The following is a 20,393-nucleotide window of genomic DNA, read 5'->3' as shown; positions in this document are numbered from 1 at the left end:
ATGGCGGACGCGGAGGCCGAGGCGGCGGCGCGGCCGGAGGTGTCGCGGGTGGTGCCGGCGCTGCGCGCCCGCCTCTGGCAGCTGCAGACGGAGCTGCGCGAGCAGGAGGTGTCGGAGGCCTCGTCCCGAGCCTACTGCCGGGGCTTCTGCCAGGTAGGCGGCGGGCGGGGCGGGCCGCGGCGCGGGCGGCAGGGGGGATGCGGCGGGGCGGGCTCGGGCTGTCCCCGCTGTGCCCCCGCTCTGCCCCCGCTCTGTCCTCACTCTGCCCCCGCTCTGCCCCCGCTGTGCCGGCGCTGGCGGCGTGCAGGGCTCGGGGCTCCGTGCCCGCCTGCCCAGCGGGGCTCTGCGGCGCCAGCCCGGAGCGGGGCCGGGGCAGCGCTCGGCTTTGGGTTCGGGCATCGTGCGGAGCGGGGCGGCCTGGCTGGGGCAACGGGGCACGAGCAGTCCTGGCTCGGCTCCGACACCTCCGGTGTCTGTTCCACTGTTCCGCTTGTCTCGGGATCAAATCTGCGTATTCGCCTTGTTTAAGATGTGTAAGCAGTGCTTGCGGGGCCTGCAGGGCCCTTCAGGCGCTGATGAGCTGTGGTTTGGATGTCATATGTTGAATACCTGCTTAGTGGACCCCGCAGGGAGATCTCCAATTTCTGAATCGGGGCCCTGAGTTCCAGAACAAGAGCTGATATTGTTTAAAGCCACCAGTGATGGAGATAACTCATTCTTAAGTAAATTCCTCCAATTATTAATTTTTGCCACCCTCACAGCATCATTTACTGTGAGCTCTAAGGTTGAAAAATTGTTATGATACTGAGTTTGTAACTTGTCTCTGCTGAGTCTGGAGAGATTGTGGGTTTTAAATAAGAAAGAAAAAATCTGTTTTCTCAGCTGATAAAGCTATAGTGTTTGACTGATGAATGGTAAAATCAGAGAAAAAAAGCTTGCTGGGTTGTCACAAATTATGTACGAGTGGTGTTACCCTTCCCAGTCTTCCATTTTGCATCCACAGGTTGTGTGCTTTGCCATACCACTGTGGGAGGATGTTAAGCTATCACTCACTGCAACAAGAGAATAAGTGTAATTTCTATGTTTCAAAACTCTTCCAAGCTGCGGGGTGCAGCTGCCTCCTGCTGTGTTTGTCCCGAATTCATTTTGTGTGACCTTGCACTGACATGGAACCTGCTACAAAGTGTCACCCTGTCTATGTCCAGGATTTGCTAAAATTGTTTCCAGTGGTGAACATTGTGTCAGAACATTGAGACAAGTATTCAGCTGACCCTTAATCGTGGCTGTCAGGATGATCTCTGTGTGTGCATGTCCAGTTTCCCAGATTAGCTGGGTACAGAAGAAGCTTTAAAGATGCTTGATCAGTGGAGTGTGGTGAAAGACAGTTCTGCTACCTAAAAAAAAAAAAGTAAACAACAAAAAGACCCCAAACCATGCCCCAAAATAATGTAGCCCTCTGGGTCCTTGTGCTGTTATTGTTTCATTTTAAAATGCTGTGATGGCACAGATAAAAATGGAAAAGATTTGTTTTGAGTTGCCACCAGTCTGGAACCTGTTGGATTGTCATGCCTGGACTGCAGGGGATGCATCCATGGAGCTGCTGGTCCATCCTGAAGCAGCTCCATCCTCCACAGAGGATGAATTTGTGATGTCTTTGTGCAGTCAGACCACTGTGGGTGGGGTGGAATTTTATGTCTGGGTTTCTCTTAGCAGGGGATGTTTGTGATAACTTCAATAACTCAAGGTCTGCCCGTGAGTGAAGTTTAGGGAGCTCAATTTTATATTAATTACTTGGAAGCTACCATTGATACCTTGCTATAAAATTATTAAACTACAGCAAAATGTGCCTAGAAAGAAGCTGAATTTATCTGGGCTTAAGTTTGATTTTGGGAAGGAGAGCTGAAATGTTTTATGTTTGCCATCCTGTGAGTACAGCTGAGGCAGGGGCCTGGAAGTTGCACTGTTTTGCTGTGGAAATGACCGTGGCTGGTAATTTCCAGGCAAACTGAACCAAATTAGGGAATTCCCTTTGCTTTGAGCTCTCTGAATGCTGTTTTACCACTGCTAAACTTGTGCTGCTGTGTGCAGCTTTCCAGCAGCTCATACAGGGGGTGATGCTGGATGTCACAATTTCCTTGAAGATCCCATTTCCAAGCAGGGAAATGCTGCTGTTGTCCAGGATAACAAAACAAAGAAACTGCTGAAGCCTAAATCATGGGTCGACTCTGCAGCTTTATATTGTATAGGCAGTCATGCTTTGCACATTCACCTTGGGAAATTATATTTTTTTCTTTGTGGAGAGCAGTATGTACCCAATGAGCAGATAGAACAACTGAGGGGAGTGTTTGAGGCTGTGCTGTCATAAATAGGAAGAACAATTTGCACTGAAGGGGAGGTTGTAGGATGTCAAATCCCATCTGCCAGTGCCCAGCAGCTGTTGGCTTCCTGAAATTTTTGAAGGTGACAGGTTGAGTGCAATCAGATATGGTTAAGAAGACAAGAAATTATTTTTCTTTAAAATTTCAAAGCTGTACCAACAGGTCAGGGAACTTTGGGATCTTCATCTTTAAATTGGGTCTGAGCTAAAATATTCCAGTTTTGAGGAAGTGCAGCTAAGGAGGTGTTGTGGCATTGCAGAGAGTGAAAACCTGGGCTGGCCTGTGTGTTACTCATTAGGGGGTGTGGGCTCTGCCCTTCTCACCCCATTTGCCCATCAGAGATGTTACTGGAATGGAAGAGGAGGGTGGGATGAGGTGTAAATGGGTGTGTGTGAGCCAGACTTTAAATGTGTGAATACTCTCTCAGGTAATTATACTGTAAGGTACTAATTGCTTCTAAATTGTTACTTGAGAACCCCTTAAACATGTAGTTTAATTCTGTCAAATTAATAATTTTTCCATAATAGTTTTTATAAAGACTGCCAGGAGAAATCCATAGGGGACAACTAAACAACCATGGCTTGTGAAACAGCACAAGGGCTTTCAAGAACTTCTTTAATACAATTACTACATTTGGCTTATTTGTCAGTCTGCTATACTAACAGCATCATAATATTCCAAACTAGATCCTTGAAGTCTAAGCTATTAATAAATCTGTCACCTTGAATGTGTTTTTTTACACTGAAACCATTGTTTATGTGTTTGACAAGAAGTTTCTCATAAATAGTTACTCAGTGAATTCCTCATGTTAGCTTTAAGACTTTGATCCCAGGGCAAGGCTGCAGTGTTTACTAGAAAATTTATTTAATCTTAGAAAGTATTCTGCTGTGTTTTATGGTTTACATAGACCAGGTAGTTTATGATCAAAGTGTCTGTCAAAATAATTGAGTGCTAAATTTGGCTTTTTAAATAGATTGGTTTTAATGGATATATTTTTAGAAAAGTGCAGGGATTGGTGTGTTTGATCTGTTTCTCTAGTCACTGTGATGGTAGTGTTACTGCTGGCTTTACCAAACAGCTGATTTATGATAGTCATCACTTGACTCTCTGGGGATTGCAGCTTGACAGTCTTTGAATGGGATTTAATGCTACAAAGCAATGTGTGATTTGAGTTATATTATCAAATCCATTAATCTGTTAAATAAACTTGAAGACTGGTGTTACCATTACATGCTGCAGCTAATGATATTTGTGCTGTGCTTAAGGATGATTTCTGCAAACTTCCAATTCCCTGCCCCAGCTTAAGTCTTATAACTATTAATATCATGTGGGGTTTGGGGAAAGTTTCTAACTTCCATTCACCCAGAAGTTCTGCTCATTTATTGTTGGAGAACAATCCACAAAACAGCAGATTACTGATTCTTAGGTGGTATTTTTGTATAGATTTCTCAAGTGTAACACCTGATTCTGCTGGTCTGCACTGTTTTTAGGTTAGGACTAAAATAGTGTAGTTATATCACTGCTGTGACATTGGGTACTGGCCACATTTCCTGCTGTGATGGAGGGTAGGTGTTGGTCATTGTTGTGACTGCATGTGGTTTAGCAAGCCTGTCAAAGGGTTTGTTCCATAGCTGCTGTTTCCATTCACCTTCTGATAACATCATGTGGGCTTGTAAATGTCCTTGTAAGGACAATTTGACTTGTTTTGAATGGTAGGGCAAAGCACTCTGAATTTTTATTTTTTTTCCCCATGCAGTCACAGAATTCCCAGAATCACTGGGTTGGAAGAGACCTTAAAGATCATTGGGACCAGCCCATGCCTCACCTAAATACCTGGGTGTTCACCTAACACCTCAACTAAACCCTGGCATTGACTGCCACATTGTCACTTTGATTTTTTAAGATTTTCTAAGCCTTCTGATATTTACATTCTTGTAGCAAACTTTCTCACACACTTTCTGTAAATAACTTATTGTTTTGCATTCTTTTATACATGAAGGGATATTTGATAGACTGTTAGTTTGTCCAGTGTCATTGGAGAGGTGGCACTGTCGCCCTCCAAAATAAAAAGAAGTGTTTCAGACAGTTCAGTTGGTGATTGAGGCATTTACAATGTGTACAACTGCTGAAGGCAAAATCGGCAGGGACAACAAATCCATCCAAACAATCTGGTGACATAATACTAAACAGCTACTCTAAAAACTCACCACAGCATTTGTTATCTTACAACCTTTCTGTTTAATTGCAATTAACATTACATGAATGGAGCTGTCTTGGACTATGCCCACCCAAGCTTCTAGAATTATTCTAAAATTATCCTTTTACCCAGTTTTTTTGGGATGTACTGGTGTTGTCCCTGTGTTGATGTGATTTCATTAAACCTGACTAGATTTTATATTGCTGCTTTAGTGCCCAGATAATGTGGGATTGCTGTGGCCAAGGAGTAAAATCTGGAGTAATTTTGTGTTTGAAAAATGCCTACATAATGATCTGATCTGGGATTTGGATCCCTTTCTGGTGGCTTCATGTTTGCTGTGTGGGTAATGCATGGATGTTTAAAACACTGCACCTGAAGTAATGTTATTAATCTTGAGTTTGTGCATTCTCACTAGTGATAAAGATTCCAGTGTTACATGCATGGTTCTGTCTCCATGGTTGTTGTACAAAAGGAGCCAAGTGTAGGACTTCTCCCTGAATTTTCTACTTAATACCTCACATTTCTGCTAATTACATCTAGCTTTCTCCCAAGTAGAAATTCTGATAACTTTATCAAGATAAGAAGCTAAATAAAAATATATTTCAATAAAAGGGAGAATTTCTGTTCGGGTGCTACTTTAAATTCTTCTTCAGGGTAAAAATTTCTCACTTCCAGAATAATTCCACTGTATGTGTCTGATATTGTGTATTATATTTGTTTTTAAGCAAAAGTGTGTTACTTACATGGTTCTGTCTCCATGGTAGTTGTACAAAAGGAGCCAAGTGTAGGACTTCTGAATTTTCTACTTAATAGCTCACATTTCCACCAATTTCAAGCATCTAGCTTTCTCCCAAGTAGAAATTCTGGTAACTTTATTAAACAAAATAAAAATATATTTCAATAAAAGCGAGAATTTCTGTTAAGGTGAAAAGCTGCTACTTTAAATTCTTCTTCAGAGTAAAAATTTCTCACTTCCAGAATGATTCCACTGTATGTGTTTGATATTGTGTATATATTTGTTTTTAAGCAAAAGTGTGTTACATACATGGTTCTGTCTCTATGGTAGATGTACAAAAGGAGCCAAGTGTAAAACTTCTCCCTGAATTTTCTACTTAGTAGCTCACATTTCTGCCAATTACATCTGGCTTTCTCCCAGGGAGAAATTCAGATAACTTTATCAAGATTATAAGCTAAATAAAATATATTTCAATAAAAAGGAGAATTGTGATGAAAATTGAGATGAAAATGAGAATTGAGATGAAAAGCTGTCACTTTAAATTCTTCTTCAGAGTAAGAATTTCTCACTTGCAGAACGATTCCACTGCATGTGTCTGCTGCTGTGTATTGATATTTGTTTTTCAGTGTGCTACAAGAGTTTCTAATGCTAATCCTGTTGTTTCAGACACTGCTCCAGTATGCTGGCAGTCGGGGTGCATCAGAACATATTTTACCTTTTTTGGAAGTGTATCGAATCTCCATCCAAAGCTTTGCTAATGCAAGACCTTACTTGACTACAGAATGTGAAGATGTTCTTCTGGTACTTGGCAGGCTAGTGCTGTAAGTTTTAAGTTGGTATATTAATTTTTTTTGTTGTTTTAAAAAGAATTGAACTTTATAAATGAAAGGGCAAGCTGTTGAAATTGTTTATTGTTTAATGTGACAACTATATTTGCAATTATCTAGTACATTTAGTACATTTTTAATTATACCACAAAAATGTGTTTGAGCTTTTAATTAATTAATGTGGACAAGTTTTATTCTTCTGTATTTGGATAATCATGTGGGTTTTAGGAGGGTTCTGTTCTTGAAGCTTAGTGTGGTACTCATTAAACCAAAGCTTCAATATGAGACTTTCACACATTAATTAATAAACTTTGTTCCTTGCTCTGCAGTTGGAGCTGTGTGTCCTGTCCCCTTCAGTGCAGGGACATCCTGAGTGTGTCCCTTGTTGAAAAGGACAAGCTGATTTGTGTTCATGGCAGTCTGAGTTGTGCTGTAAGGTTGCAAAGCAGACTAGACATGACTTAAAGCACAGCAATTCCTGGAACAGGATAGAGATCATTTTACAGTCCATCAGCTGAATTGGGATAACTTGGAGTTCCTCAAAGTCTGTCCTAAGTGCAAAGCAGCTTTTTGTAATTGAGGAGTGTAGACTGAGGGTTTTATGTGCACTGGGAATAATCAATATAACCTGAGAGTGATAAGGTGATGTGATAAGGTGATGTGCTGGTTGTTCCTTGCTAGTGAGGTTTCATCTGAGGAGGGAGGGTGAAAATCTAGAACCTTGAATATGAAGATCATAGAAAAGAAGTGATTCTGTGACAATTTTTGGGTTTTTTTGTTATCAGTCTCCTGCTTTTTCTGTGGTCTGAACTCAGATATTCTCTTTAAGATGGACTTTAGCAGTGAACTCCTTGGGCAAATGCTTTTATTTTGTATTGGACTGACTTGCAGTATAAATGAACAGCTCAGAAGCAGATTATCTCCAAATGATGCCTTGAATTATCTTCTTTTAAATTGTGAGAAATATGTGAACTAGGAGTGGTTTTGGGTTCTTTGAAAACATGAAATCAGGAGACATGTGTCCTAGGTTCTTACAGTGGAAACCTAAAACTTTAACTACATTTACCTGGTACATGATACACATTTTTGGCAAAATATCTTCATTGCTTTTTCAGTCTGTCCCCTTAAGGATAGAGTATTATTGTCTTCATCATACTATCATTAATTAGCTTGTGTATTTTGGTGTTTCATACTTAAGTAATTTTAAAAGTTTGTCATTTAGTGTTTGCTTGCAGGGCATCTCTACTTGGACTATTTTCTGTATATTGATATCTTGGGGTGTAAATCCCAGTTCTGTAACAAAATTGATTTTCTCTTGTTGGGAAATATCAGAATGTTCTGCTTTTGCTAGTATGTTTTTTTCCAGGTTTTGGGGGAGGATTTTGTTGTAGCCTTTATATTCAGAAAACTTTGTGTTAGAGGACAGTAGAAAAGCTGACTTGCTGAAATCTTCTCTTTCTTACAATGATTACATTTGAAAGGAATCTAAAGAATGAGGAATACAAAGAGTGAGGTGGAAGATAAGGAGGACAGTGGCATACCCGAATTAACTCTCCCACAGTTTTTCTTTTTCATAAGTTTCCAAGGGAGTGTGAGAGAAGTTAGAGCAGGGAATTCAAGATAAAAGTTGAGGTTCCATGAGGGAGGAAGATTGTTACTTAGTTAGGGACACGAAAACATAGAGTTCCCATGAAATTGGGATTTTTGAGGAGACAGTTGGGTTCCCCACAGCAATCATACCCACTGTGTTTTCAAGTCTGTGTTTTCAGAATTGAGCTTTGATTGGAAGTGAAATGAGCAAACTTGCTGTACCAAAGCAGAAGTGCTCTGCTTCCTATTGAAATCCTCCTTCCCTTCCAACATTCCTCCTGGAGACGAGGAAAAGAACTTCTTCCTCCTGATTTCCTTCTCAGCAGGGTGAGGCAGTAACAGCAAAATTCAGTGTGCTGTGGTTTCCCCTGCTGGGTGCTGGTTGTGCTCCCACTGACGTGGTGTAGGAACTGTGAGTTACCTCACATGCAGTGTGAGATATTGTTGGGTCACTGTCCAACCTCAGGAGTCAAAAGGAAAGCTTGGAGTGGTTGCTCTTGTAGATTCCAGGTGTGACAAACAATGACAAACAATTGGGGGTGTGTGGGTGGCAAACAGGAATGTTCTTTTTGGCCATGGAGTGACTTAGCTGCTTTGCTCAGGTGGAATTTGGACAGGTTATTCTCACAGCCCCAAAGCACAGTGCATTCCCCTCACCCCTCAGTGTTACTATTTCAAAGGTAATTCTCTGTAGAAGAATTAATAAAGAATTAACCATATCAGAGATGTCTTCACTGACAGCTGGCTCTCCTTGAGGAGACCCTTGAAGCTGGTTATTCACTCAGGCTTCTGTGGGTGCTTTATTTCTGAGGCTGGTGTGAGGGGGAAGGTGCCATGTTACCATCAGTATGGAAATTTTACTTCCATCTGAAAATGGTTTATTTGATGCTTGTGACAGTGTTCACAGGGGTCTTAGGATGAGGGAAGAGATGAGGATCTGACTCCATGTTTCAGAAGGCTTGATTTATTATTTTATTATATATATTATATTAAAACTATACTAAAAAATAGAAGAAAGCCAGCCTTCTGATGAAATCCTAAGTATAGAAAAGGAAAGAATGATAACAAAGGTTTGTGGCTTGGACAGAGAGTCTGAGCCAGCTGACTGTGATTGGCCATTAATTAGAAACAACCACATGAGACCAATCCCAGATGCACCTGTTGCATTCCACAGCAGCAGATAATCATTGTTTACTTTTTCTTCCTGAGGCCTCTGAGCTTCTCAGGAGGAAAAATCCTAAGGAAAGGATTTTTCAGAAAATGTGTCTGTGACAGATGCTAAGATTAATAGATTAAAAAAGAACAAATATTTGGTCATAAGTCACATGGTGTTTGACAGTAACTAAAATTTAACTGCTTTGCACTTTCTCCTGTGTGCTTTGATGGCACTGAACTGAAAGGGAATTCACCACTTCTACAACTTTGAGAAGGTGTTAGTATGGTTTTCTTTTTATAAAAAGTGAAAGGAGATGTGAATGCCATCAGTTTTAAAAAGCAAAACGGTATTGAACCAATCAGACCAGTCTGCCTCAAGCTTGAGGCTCTGGCTCAGCTATGGAGGACTAAATAATAATAATAATAATAATAATAATAATAATAATAATATTGTTCCAGGAAGAGTGTGCTTGCTTCCCTCAGCACTCTGTGAGCAGGCACAGGTGACACTGAGCTGTTTGTGTCACAAAGCATTTCTCAGCCTAATCCACTGCTGCAGGTTGATTCAACCACTCTGCTGCCTATCATTAGGTGCTAATTCAACTCTTAATAAGCACAGGATGATTCCTGACAACAAGTGAACAATGCATGCTGATGATCCAATGTATAATGAGTCATCTTTTGTCTCTGAGAAGATTAGCATAGAAAAGTGTTCTATTACAGTCTAAAGATAAACAGTTCTGAAAGATTTTAAAAGTTTCTGTGAATGAGGTATAATTGAAATGAGGTATTACTGAAAAATTATATGCAAATAATATGTTGAATTTTGCAGAGTTATTTGTTCCAAAATAAATTTATATCTAAGACACCTTTGCTTAAAAGATATTTTGAGGTTGAGTGTTTCAGATGGGTAATATTTTTTTATAATAATGTAAATATTCAAGCACCCACTACATTTTATTTGCAAAAATTGTGATTGAAGTTTAGAATTGAGTTTTGTACAGGTAGGGATTGTGGTGGTCCTGGTGGAGTAGGGTTAGAAAGGTTGGACTTGATGGCATGATCCTTTAATTTTGATTTGTGGCCTAGCCATGACATGTTAACTCCCCTTAGTTGCATTACAATAAAGAGGGCAATGGGAATTCAGGGGCAGAAGTGTGTTTTAAAGTATTGCATAATAAGGACAAACAGAAAGAATTAAGTTAAATAGTGTTTTGTTCCCCTTGGCAGTGGGAAGTTTTTCTGCACTTGTGTGTTTGAATCAATTTTTACAAAAAAACTTTGTTAATTGACTTAGAATTCTTATTATTCTTCTGCCAAGGAAATTGTGATTGCAATATCCTGGATATTGCTTTTACAATGTGCTGTGAGTTGGTTTATGTGGTAGTTTGTAATCTGGAGCTCCAGATTTCTTAAGGAGTGACTTCCAGACCAGAGTTCTCTGTGTTGGAATGCTGAGGAGCAAAAGAACTTTTCCCTTTGGGTTCAGATCAGTCCTGTACAGACAGTAACTCTGGGGGCATAAATTAAATCCTCTTGTCTTCCTAAACTATCTCACTCTGTATACACAATGCTTTCAAAATGTAATTGCAGATTTTTTTCACTATCCAAGTAGCAACTTAAGCATTAAGTTTAGAAAAATTATATTTAAAAGCTCACTTTGACATTTTGTTCAAGTCTACTATTTTACATAACCAATGTAATAGATATGAAATGTTCTAGAAAATAATTCTAGGAATTAAAAGTGGACATAAGTAGGATTGATTAAAAGTGAGGTGTGCATCAAAAGACTTTACAAAAGCACAATGATCATGAAGTTTGCAAATGTGTTACTGGGTGCAGAGTCTGTGTGAGTTAGAAGAAAACAGAACACATAGATAGGGATTTTCTTGGTTGGTTAATTTGTCGTTGGTTTTTTGTTTAAGGATTTTTGTTGTTTTTCTTGTTGCTGTTTTGTTGAGTTTTTAAAGTTTTAGGTTTTTTAACGTTAAAATAGAGTTCAGGTGTTTCATAAAGTTGATTTTGATGGTTTGTTAGCAACCACCTGGGTCTAAACATTTGGGCTGGTGAATTAACTTGTACTGCCAAGTTGGACTAGAAGGCACAACAAAGTCCTGGTTATTTTATTAAGTTGAGACCTGTGACAATGGGAATATCTGGTGTTCCTGTTGGCAGCTTTTTCATCATCAGCAAAGTCCTGTCCTAATGGTGTGAATAATGATGGAATGACAGTGCTGAAGGCTGATGTGTTTTCTGCCCATCTAATAAAAATGCTTAGAGCTTTTTGCAGCAACCTCTATTTCAAGGAAGCAGGATTGGGAGTGAACTCAGATATGTGGAAAGGATGGCCAGATACATTCAATATTCATCCATTTGGTCCTGTTGAGGTATATGGCTGCTGAATCTGAGTAGGCATAGCATTTGGTAGGTAACTGTTCAGTGCATTAGTCAGGAGGAAGATGGACATTATTTTTGAGTTCTAAGCAAATCTGAAACTCCTGTTTGCTTCATGGTCATCTCTTCCTTTTCCACTTCCAGCTCAGTTCTTCTGTGTGTCTAAGATTGAATGTGTTGCCCTATCATTCTTCTATTTAATATTTGAGAAAGGATGTTTTGAAGAAAAAGTAGCAAGAGTTGAAACTATCTAACAGTGTAGATGTAGCTTATGAAAAAGCTTATAGTGCTTTTTTATAGATGGTGTCCTAGATTAGTTTTCTTATATTGTCACAATTTATGAAAATTTTTGCTGTGTGTAAGTCTTGTGAATGTCTAGGCAGTGTCATGGTTAACATTTTTAGTTTGACCAGGGTTGTTCAGCAGGGTTTTAGGCAGTGTTCTGTACAAGGCTGGATAGCTCCTGCTGGAGAACAAGGCAGCAGCAGTCCTGCCCTGGCAGGTTGCAGTTTGTGCTGTAGGCATCGGAATGCTCCTCAGTTGGTATCAAAGGCTCAGGAGGTGTTTCCAGGTGCTGATGCTCTGTTGACATTTCCTGTTCAGGTCCATTTTGGTGTTGGTGCATGTGTCTTCTGTCAGGCTGTTTCTTAGGGGTTTTTTCCTTATCTGTGTCAGTGCTGAAATGTTGAGTTAGGTGAAGCTGGCTTTCATTCTCCCTCTAGGCAGAGACCATGCTGGACTCCAGTGAGCTTTATTTAGAATGGTTACTAGGTTTCCTTTGAGAAGAAAGAATAAAATTCTGTGATGCAATGCCCCTGAGCTACATTGAATGGACTTATCTTAGCTGCAATCTTAAATTAGAGAGATTACATGTAGTAAAAAGAGCACTGTTTCCATATGATGAATCATGCCTGATTTACAGGCTGTCTCAGCCTTTAATTGATGTACACAACCTAACATGTTTCAGTGTTATTGTCATTGCTTAGCTGAATACTGAGTAGCATGTGCCAGAAATGTTGTTTAATGTACCAAGAGAATGTGTTCAGGTAGCTTGTTTACTTGCCTTTTGCTTTTCCAGGAGTTGTTTTGAGCTACTGCTTTCAATTCCTGAAAGTGAATTGCCACATGAGGTGTGGTTAGGATTCCATCAATCCATTCAGGTAAGTCTTCTGAATTTCTTTTTTGCAATTTACACATTAAAAAAACAAAAAAAAGGCTGCAGTTGTATTCCTTCTCTTCTACCCTTCCCCTGAGTTCCACTTGTCCTGCATTGCTGTTACCTAGGCAGCAAGAATTTCTGAGCAGCAAAGTCTGACTGCAGCAACTGTATTGGGAGTCTTAATGCCCAAGAGCATATTTATATCTCACTGTTGGTGGCAGCTTAAGCAGAAAAACCTCACTGAGTCTTGGTTGAATGGTTTGTATGAGAGACAGAGCTAAATGAAGTGATTTAACAGCTCTGAAGCATGGCTTTGGTGAGAAAAGAGCTTTTGTGGAGGCTTGAGTGGCAGGTTAGTGTCTGTACCTGGTTTGAGAGGGATGGAAACGGTAGGGCAGGTCTTTAGTCCAAGTGGTTCTAAGAAGGATTTCTTTATGGGTGGTGCTGAAATAAGCTCATATTACAACATTCCTGCACTCAAATCAGGGTGGCTGATGCAGACTGTGTAGGAAGAAGAGATATTTTCTGGGTTTTAGTCTGGAGGTTGTACCTAGCTGTGTGCAGGAACTGGAGCTCCTCATGGAGCTGAAATACAGGAGTGGTAGTGCTGTGTTCATATTGATGGATATGGATTCCAGCACCAGGGACTGCTCTGCTTCTGCTGTTAGCTGTGACTGGTGAAGTCACAGATTAGAACAACTAATCTCAGTTATAAGTTCCTGAAGTGAGGATCCTTGCAGGAAATAGTTGGAAGTGACTTAGACCTTGCAGCTGTCCTTATTGCATGACCCCTTTGACTGGGGATTTTTTTGACTGGGGATTTCTCAGTCCCTGAGGTTTCACTACTGCTGCTTTAGCTCTGAAGATGCTAATACTGAGTTTCTATTTTTGTTTTCCCTGCAGTCAAGGAAACAAGAGGTGTGAAAGCTTTTCAGTAGACTGAAGATGAATAAACCTGTCACTTTGAACTGAGAGGAGCAGTCTAGCAGAGCTTTGTAGTCCTGCCAGTAGCAGAAGGGACAGAGATGGGCTGTGCTTGAGTGAGTCAAGGTGTAGAGAAACCTCCTTTTCCTGAAATATCATGGAATATTTACTCTCATGAAATAGTTGTGTGTGGCATGTACTTGGTAATAGAAAGAAATTCAGTTTGAATAGTTTAAATCCTATTGCCTTAGTGGTGACAAGGATCTGTCTGGATTTAGTCCAGCTAAATCTTTAAATTGTCCAACACTGGAGAATACACCACTTCCCTGGGGAGATGATTCCAGTGGCTGAATCTTCTCATCATGAAAAATGTTCCTTGGTTGTCCAATCAGCATTTCCCCAGGAGTAACTTGTACCCATTACTCCATGTCTTTTCCATGTGAGTTCTTGTAAAAAGGGAATATCCATCGATTTTTGTAGCTACCCATTAAATACTGGGAGATGGTGATAAGGTCTCCTCTAAGCCTTGTGATCTTATCTTACACTAAAAGGCAAATGTGTTTGTAACTGAGATGGCCTAGACCTGAAACAAGATGTTTGGAATATGGGAGGGCATATACAGGCTTTTTTTCATTACAGCAGAGTTACAGTGCAGCTCTAAAAGTTGTTAGCTTTTAACTGGAGGGATCTGCAAGGAGAATTCTTGTTACCAAGTTTAGTGATTTCTATGAAATAACAGATCTGTGCATTTCTAGGATTTTGAAATGAGTGATTGAACATTGATGCATCTGTCAATAGAGAGCAGATTTTTAATCTGATGAGATGGTTCATCAGACTAAAAATTGAGGCTGAATATTTTGGAAGGGAGCTGTTAAATTTCAGTGGTGGAAGGCTGTGATGTCCCACTCTCAAGAGGGACAGATCATCCAAGATTTGTAAACCCTTGTGGCCTTAAGAATCTACAGAAGTCAGAGGATGCACAAACCCAACATTTTATTAGTAAATTACATGCTTGACATGGAAATTGTTGTATTAGTGCTTTACCTGCTATGTAGGCACACAGCAGGGGGGTTGGATCAAGGGTTAAGGTAACTCCTCCAGCCACATTTTGTTCTTTCTCACAATGTTTTATTAGCATCAATCCTTGTGTGTTATTACCAACAACTTTGTTGGATCCTCAGCATCTCACTACTGGTGTTTGAGACATGTGAGCCCTTCTCTTCTGGGGTTCTGCAAAGAGTGGCAAAGCTCAGATCTCTCATGTCAGCTTTTAGAACTAAGGGAAAATTCAAGATGTGCTGCTGCCAGGAGTAGTAATATATACTTGGCTTTTGTAGTGACTTTTTGAAGCTGCAGCTTCCAAGTTAAGCACTCACCTAATGCTGCCCATAGTTCAGATAGTGAATGGATTAAACGAGGTAATGTTCTGAAAACTTGCTGAAGAGGTTTGTGGATTTTTACAAACAGGTGTTTCTAATAAGATTTTGAAGTAACTCTGGCAGAAGGATGAGAATGACAACACTTGTACCCTGCCTTGGAGCACAGCAGGAACCCATTTGTCACCACAGGAGTGTGTGAGTCATGTGAAGGGCACTAGGGACCAGAATCACTTGTAGGCTGTCTTGCAGTTAAAAACCTGTGTGTGACTGTGATGTGCAGATCTCCAGGCAAATCCAGTAGGAAAGCACCACAGAATATGATGTTAGCACATGCCCAAGACTGATGGATGTAAATGTGCTTCTTGCTTTCCTAACAAAACAGACAAGCTGTCGTAGGAAGGGGACCAGGACACCAGCTGGTTCATCACAGGTCCCATTTATTGAAGAAAGCATCAAACACTTATACAGCAAATAATAAGCTTATGAATATTCTGTAAGCCAAGCAATCTATTGGTTAAACTATGCCATGAACTCTTCCTCATTCCTTAGGGGTTACATCTCTCTTTTCTCATGTCTCTTTCACTATTTGTTGTCATACTCAGCTAGGCCCAAGGACACGCTATCTCACAGGTGCAGGACTTGGAATTAGCCATGGTCTTGTACTTTTCCGTTCTCTAGTCACCTAAATTTCCCAACAGCAAGCGTGACTTCAGAGGGCTGTAACTCCTGTTTTGGGAGGTATTTTTTGGATCTGCCTGCAGTAATTGTTGCTCTGTAAGAATCTACACAGGTAATGGGGGTCAGTGAAACTTCAGATAAATTTTCATCCCAGGAATGTGACAGGTGAGTGAGGGCTTGCATTGCAAAGCATCAAGGTATGGGGATTGTCCTAGACCTGGGAGTGTCACTGATGTCCATTTTATACTGGACACAAAATGCTGTCAAAATCTTTATTTGGTGCCTGAACCTGTTTGTTCTGGTATCCTAAATAACAGCAGTTATGTTCTGCAGTCACCCACAAGTCCAGTTTTCCTCATCCCTAAGCAAGATCAGAGGCAGCTTGGGCAAAATGAAAACAAGATGTGAGATTGTATGGCAGGAGTCTCAGCATGGATTTATTCAGCTGCAGCAAGCAAAAAGATGCAGGCATGAGTGGGGAAATGCTGTAAAAGATGAGTGAAAGGATTTGGGCAGAATTACAACAGGGCTCTTGATACAAGTAGACTGTTAATCTGGAGGAGGAGCTCAGTGGAGAAGTGTGGATTGATATCATCTAGTCAGGTGAAGAAGGTAAAACTTGCATTCAAAAACATCTTCAGTGAGAGTAGAGATGTTTTGTTTTGGGTATTGAATATGGGTTGTGGAACAGGGTTCCCTTCAAGCCTTACAAAGAGCATCAGTGCTGTATTTAGATAAACTCTGAGTTGAGGGAGAGCATAAGCCAAAAAGTTCTGTGAAGCTGTAGTAGATGCTGATCACTCTAAACTGCCAGGACTGAAAAATCCTGATGCCTTCAGTAAACTGTTTCAAGGCTTGTCTTTTCTTTTGGACTTTGTCTATAGGCTCTTACTGTTTTATTATTTCCTGACTTCATCTAGACTGAAATGTTTTATGTCCTGCTCTTTAGAACCTGTTTATGGTGTTGTTGTAACTTAATGAGATCTGTATATGTAAATGTTGCATTAAGTTTCTTCAAGGACTTTTGATGTATTTTATATATATATATATATACATATATATATAAAAATATGTATTATATATATATGTATAAATAATAGATTTTTGCATATATTCCCATTAGTATTAACTTTATATGGTTTAGCTAATTTAGCTAAGCACTGTAGTGGAAGGGGAGTGTAGTGACAGTAGTTAAATATTTATGCTACATATGTTGGTGAATTTTATGTTTGGTATTTTGATATTGATACCCTGAATCTCAAACACTGTGCTGACTCAGCTTGTATCAAAAGCCTCTCCTTTCTCATCTTCTCCGGTCCTTTCAGCCCTCAATAGAGAGGTGCTGAAATGTGATGGATCCCCATAGCTGGGCTGGGCTCTGCTGGCTCTGTAGTGCATCCTGCAGCCCTCTGTTAGGGAACAGTTGCTATTGGAATGACATGGTTTATGTTGGATGTCTGAATCATTGAATGTCATAATCTGAGGGACAGTGGCATTTTCAGTACCTAACCTCTGTCCAGGTTGTATAATTTTTAATTTTTTTTTGTCAGCCATGTCATTCCAGCAGTGATGGCAGATCAATGGGCTGCTCTGGCTGTTTCTGAGCTCCTCAGTGCTTTGATTGGTAATTCCACCCCTTTCTAGGGCATAAAACCTGTGCTGAATAAAGCTGATTAAAGCTCATCAAATTCAGTCTTCAAGGTCAAGTTTGAGCACACAGGCTCTTAAATGCTGATGGTTTTTTGGAGTTAGTCTTTGACCTGATCTATAGTTGAGACTGAGAATAATGCTTTAACATTAGTGTGAAGGAAGAGAATTTATCATGTTGTGCTGAAAAGACTTAATGCTGTGTGACATGTAGTTGGGAAAGGCTGAAGTAGAGGTTGTTGAAATGGGCTTCTATTGATTTTTTAGGTGAGATCCAGTATCTTGTCTATCTGCACACCTGTAGCTGTTTTCTTAATCATCCTCAAGACTGAAGATAATAAACATAGACTTCCCATAGGAAATAACTACCAGTGACAGAAACTGGGCTGTGTTAGGTGCTTCATGGATGCAAATTTAGATCAGTTTGTTGTTTTACAATTATGTTTTTAAAGCTGTTTTGAGGCTGCAACTTGAGCATCTTTTGACAGTAACATTGTGTTAAGCATTGTGTGTCATTCACCTGGCTGGTTCTATTGGCATGTCATTTAGTTCAGTGTAAAGAGGGGACTTGATCATATTTTAGTTTTAAAAAGGAAAACAAAAACCCCACTTCTTCTCTGAGGGTCTTTGTGGTGAGTTTTGTTCACTGTTCCACATGCAGTGGAAGCAAAGGCTTGAGAGGAAGAACAGCTGTGTGAGCCTAAGGATTGTTTAAGTGATGTTCTCAAATCATTCAATTCAAAGGAAAATCCAGTTCAAATTCAAAGCCTGAAACCTTTGTGTGTCAGTCTCTCAGTGCTGATAGCTAAGAGCAGTTTGAGCTCTGGTCAGGAGCATGTAAAGTCCCTCATGTCTTTAATGTGACATTCCAAAATTACTTTTAACCTTGTGAGTAGCATTTCAGGCTCAAAACCAGCAATCAGTCTTTGCAAGCATCTACCTGGCTGTCTTTGCATCTTCCAATTAACACCAACTCCTCTGCCAATACCAACACCTGATTTTTGAGGAGGTCTTCCCAATAAGTCTCTCCCTAGTTTTACTTCCTTTATAATCACTTTTAGGAGTAGTGTGGTCTTTCATGATTTCAGTTAGCAGGTTGCTGTGAGCTAACAGTTGGAACACAGTTACAACATGTAAACTAAAATTAACTTGGAGACAATAGCTACAGAAAATCTTTGGTACAGCTAAGGTAGATTGGGATTGTTAAAGTTACCAAAACCAAAAACATTGTTGCATTCAGCTATGAGACTGCTAATTTTATGGTCCTTAGAAAGTGGAACTGTAGTTCTGCATTTGGAAACTCCTAATGTGTGGGGTTTTGTTCACTCTGATGTTGATTTGAGTTTTTTCTTGCAGTTGGAAAAATGCTCATTTAGGGCAGAAGCACTGACTTCCACAAAATGTGCTTACAGACAGTTTCAGTGTGCTTTCAGACACAGTTTGAAATTTCAGTGTGTTCAATCTGCAGCTCTCTGAAGGTTTCTGTTGTGCCAGAGGCACGAGTGTGCTGGCTCAGTTACCTGATCCACCTCTTCACTCAGAGTGAGAGGGCTTTCCTCAGTCAGGCTGCTTAGGGTCCTGCCCCACCAGGTGTTGTCTTTAAGCAATGGAAAATGCACAAACTTTCATTAGTCCTTTCAAAATGAGGGTTTACATATGGAAACACTTCCTGCACACACACTTAGAGAATTTCCTTTCCTGTGACTCCCTCCCTAGACAGCTCCAGCTACCTTCTGGCAGTATAGGGAAGATAAAGACAGCCCTAAGGTTTTCCTTTTCACCCTTTCTTCTGCATGTGGTGGTCTGTGCTGGATGTGGATTACTGTGGCAAATGAATTGTACAGGACAGTTGCAAACCAGGTGTTGTACTGCAGTGGGATTTCAAAGTGCCAAACAGGAATAAACACTTCAGGAATATCTTGATCGTGTTCTGTTTGAGACTGTTCAGCATAGCCAGCCTTGCTTGCAGTAAGGTCTCACTGCTGACCTACACATAAATTACAGACCCTAGAGACCTGTGGTGCCAAACTGGAACCTAGCCAGCTTGGCTGTTGGCCAAAGGTTGGGCCTTTGTGACAGTGACCAACCTGTTCTGATACTGGGGGTTGTACCATGTGCAGCCCTTGCATTTGGCTGTGTGGAGCCTCACTGAGTCCCTGTCAGGGATGTTCTGCAGCCTGGTGGATGCAGCAGGGATGTTCTGCAGCCTGTGGAATTGCAGGGATGTTCTGCAGCCTGTTAATGCAGGGATGTTCTGCAGCCTGTTGGGTGCAGCAGGGATGTTCTGCAGCCTGTGGAATTGCAGGGATGTTCTACAGCCTGTTGGATGCAGGGATGGTTCTGCAGCCTGTGGAATTGCAGGGATGTTCTGCAGCCTGTTGAATTGCAGGGATGTTCTGCAGCCTGTTAATGCAGGGATGTTCTGCAGCCTGTTGAGTGCAGCAGGGATGTTCTGCAGCCTGTGGAATTGCAGGGATGTTCTGCAGCCTGTGGAATGCCCTAATGCCTGCCCAGCAGTGTCAGCTGCTCTCCTGGTTCTGTAGGACTGGCAGCTAATGAATGTGCTCTCTCCCATTATTCAGACAATAAATGTGTTTAAAATACCAGCTCACCCTGAGAAGTGCTACTGGGAGACAGCTGCCAGCTGGGGTTGTACAGTTTGTCACAAGCCTTTTAAGTCTGGCTATTGAGCTGGTTTTTTACCTGTATTTTGTCCACTTTTCCTTATTTTAACAATTTTGTTTTCAAGATACTGTGGGAGATTGTCAGAAGCCTTGCCAAGTATGACTAATGTGATTTGTAGCTCATCACAGCAGGTAGTCAGATTGCTGGGTGTAGTTTCCAGGAGAATTTGTCCATGTTTTTTATGGGGTCAGGCTGTGCTGACTGGCCTGTAGTTCCCCAGGGTTTCTTACTCTACAAGTCTTTAGAAACCCTTCTCCAGTAAAGGTACAACAGAGGATATCTGTAGCAAGCCTGAGGTTAAAGATTGTGTTAAAAATACAAACTTGACCCACAGCTCAGCAGAAGGAGGTGGCATTGCCACATATTGAACTTAAGATCTGCTGTGAGAAGCATTTTTAGTGAAGGTGTAGCCACAAATTGCTTACAGTTAGTTGGCTTTATTTGTCAGCATTAGGAAATTCTGAAAGATGATATTTAATGCTTTCAGTTCAAGTCAACCTACATCTGTTTCTCAAACAGGGACATCAAATGCCTGGAATTTGTTTCAAGCTGCTTTCTTTTCTGTGTTAGACTCTAGATCCTTCCCATGTGTAATGTCTTTTTTTAATTCCTCCTTTACTCCTCAGATTTCCAGAATTCAAAGC

At 40.7% G+C, this 20,393-nt stretch overlaps 1 protein-coding gene across 1 annotated transcript in view; it reads left to right on the top strand.

The window, feature by feature from the left end:
* The window catches only part of RLF (RLF zinc finger), a 38,077-nt gene continuing 17,684 nt past the window's right edge, over positions 1 to 20,393 (top strand). Inside the window, exons 1-3 of the mRNA XM_054292587.1 lie at positions 1 to 153; positions 5,978 to 6,132; positions 12,356 to 12,437. Coding sequence (XP_054148562.1) covers positions 1 to 153; positions 5,978 to 6,132; positions 12,356 to 12,437 — 390 coding nt within the window. The remainder of the gene's footprint in view (positions 154 to 5,977; positions 6,133 to 12,355; positions 12,438 to 20,393) is intronic.

Source organism: Melozone crissalis, unplaced genomic scaffold (genome assembly GCF_028551555.1).
Source record: "Melozone crissalis strain CALT ecotype California unplaced genomic scaffold, PUWL_Pcris_2 ptg000111l_1, whole genome shotgun sequence".
Classification (NCBI taxonomy): domain Eukaryota; kingdom Metazoa; phylum Chordata; class Aves; order Passeriformes; family Passerellidae; genus Melozone; species Melozone crissalis.
The sequence above is the reverse complement of the archived record's forward strand: the minus strand, read 5'-3'. Positions and strand labels throughout refer to the sequence as shown.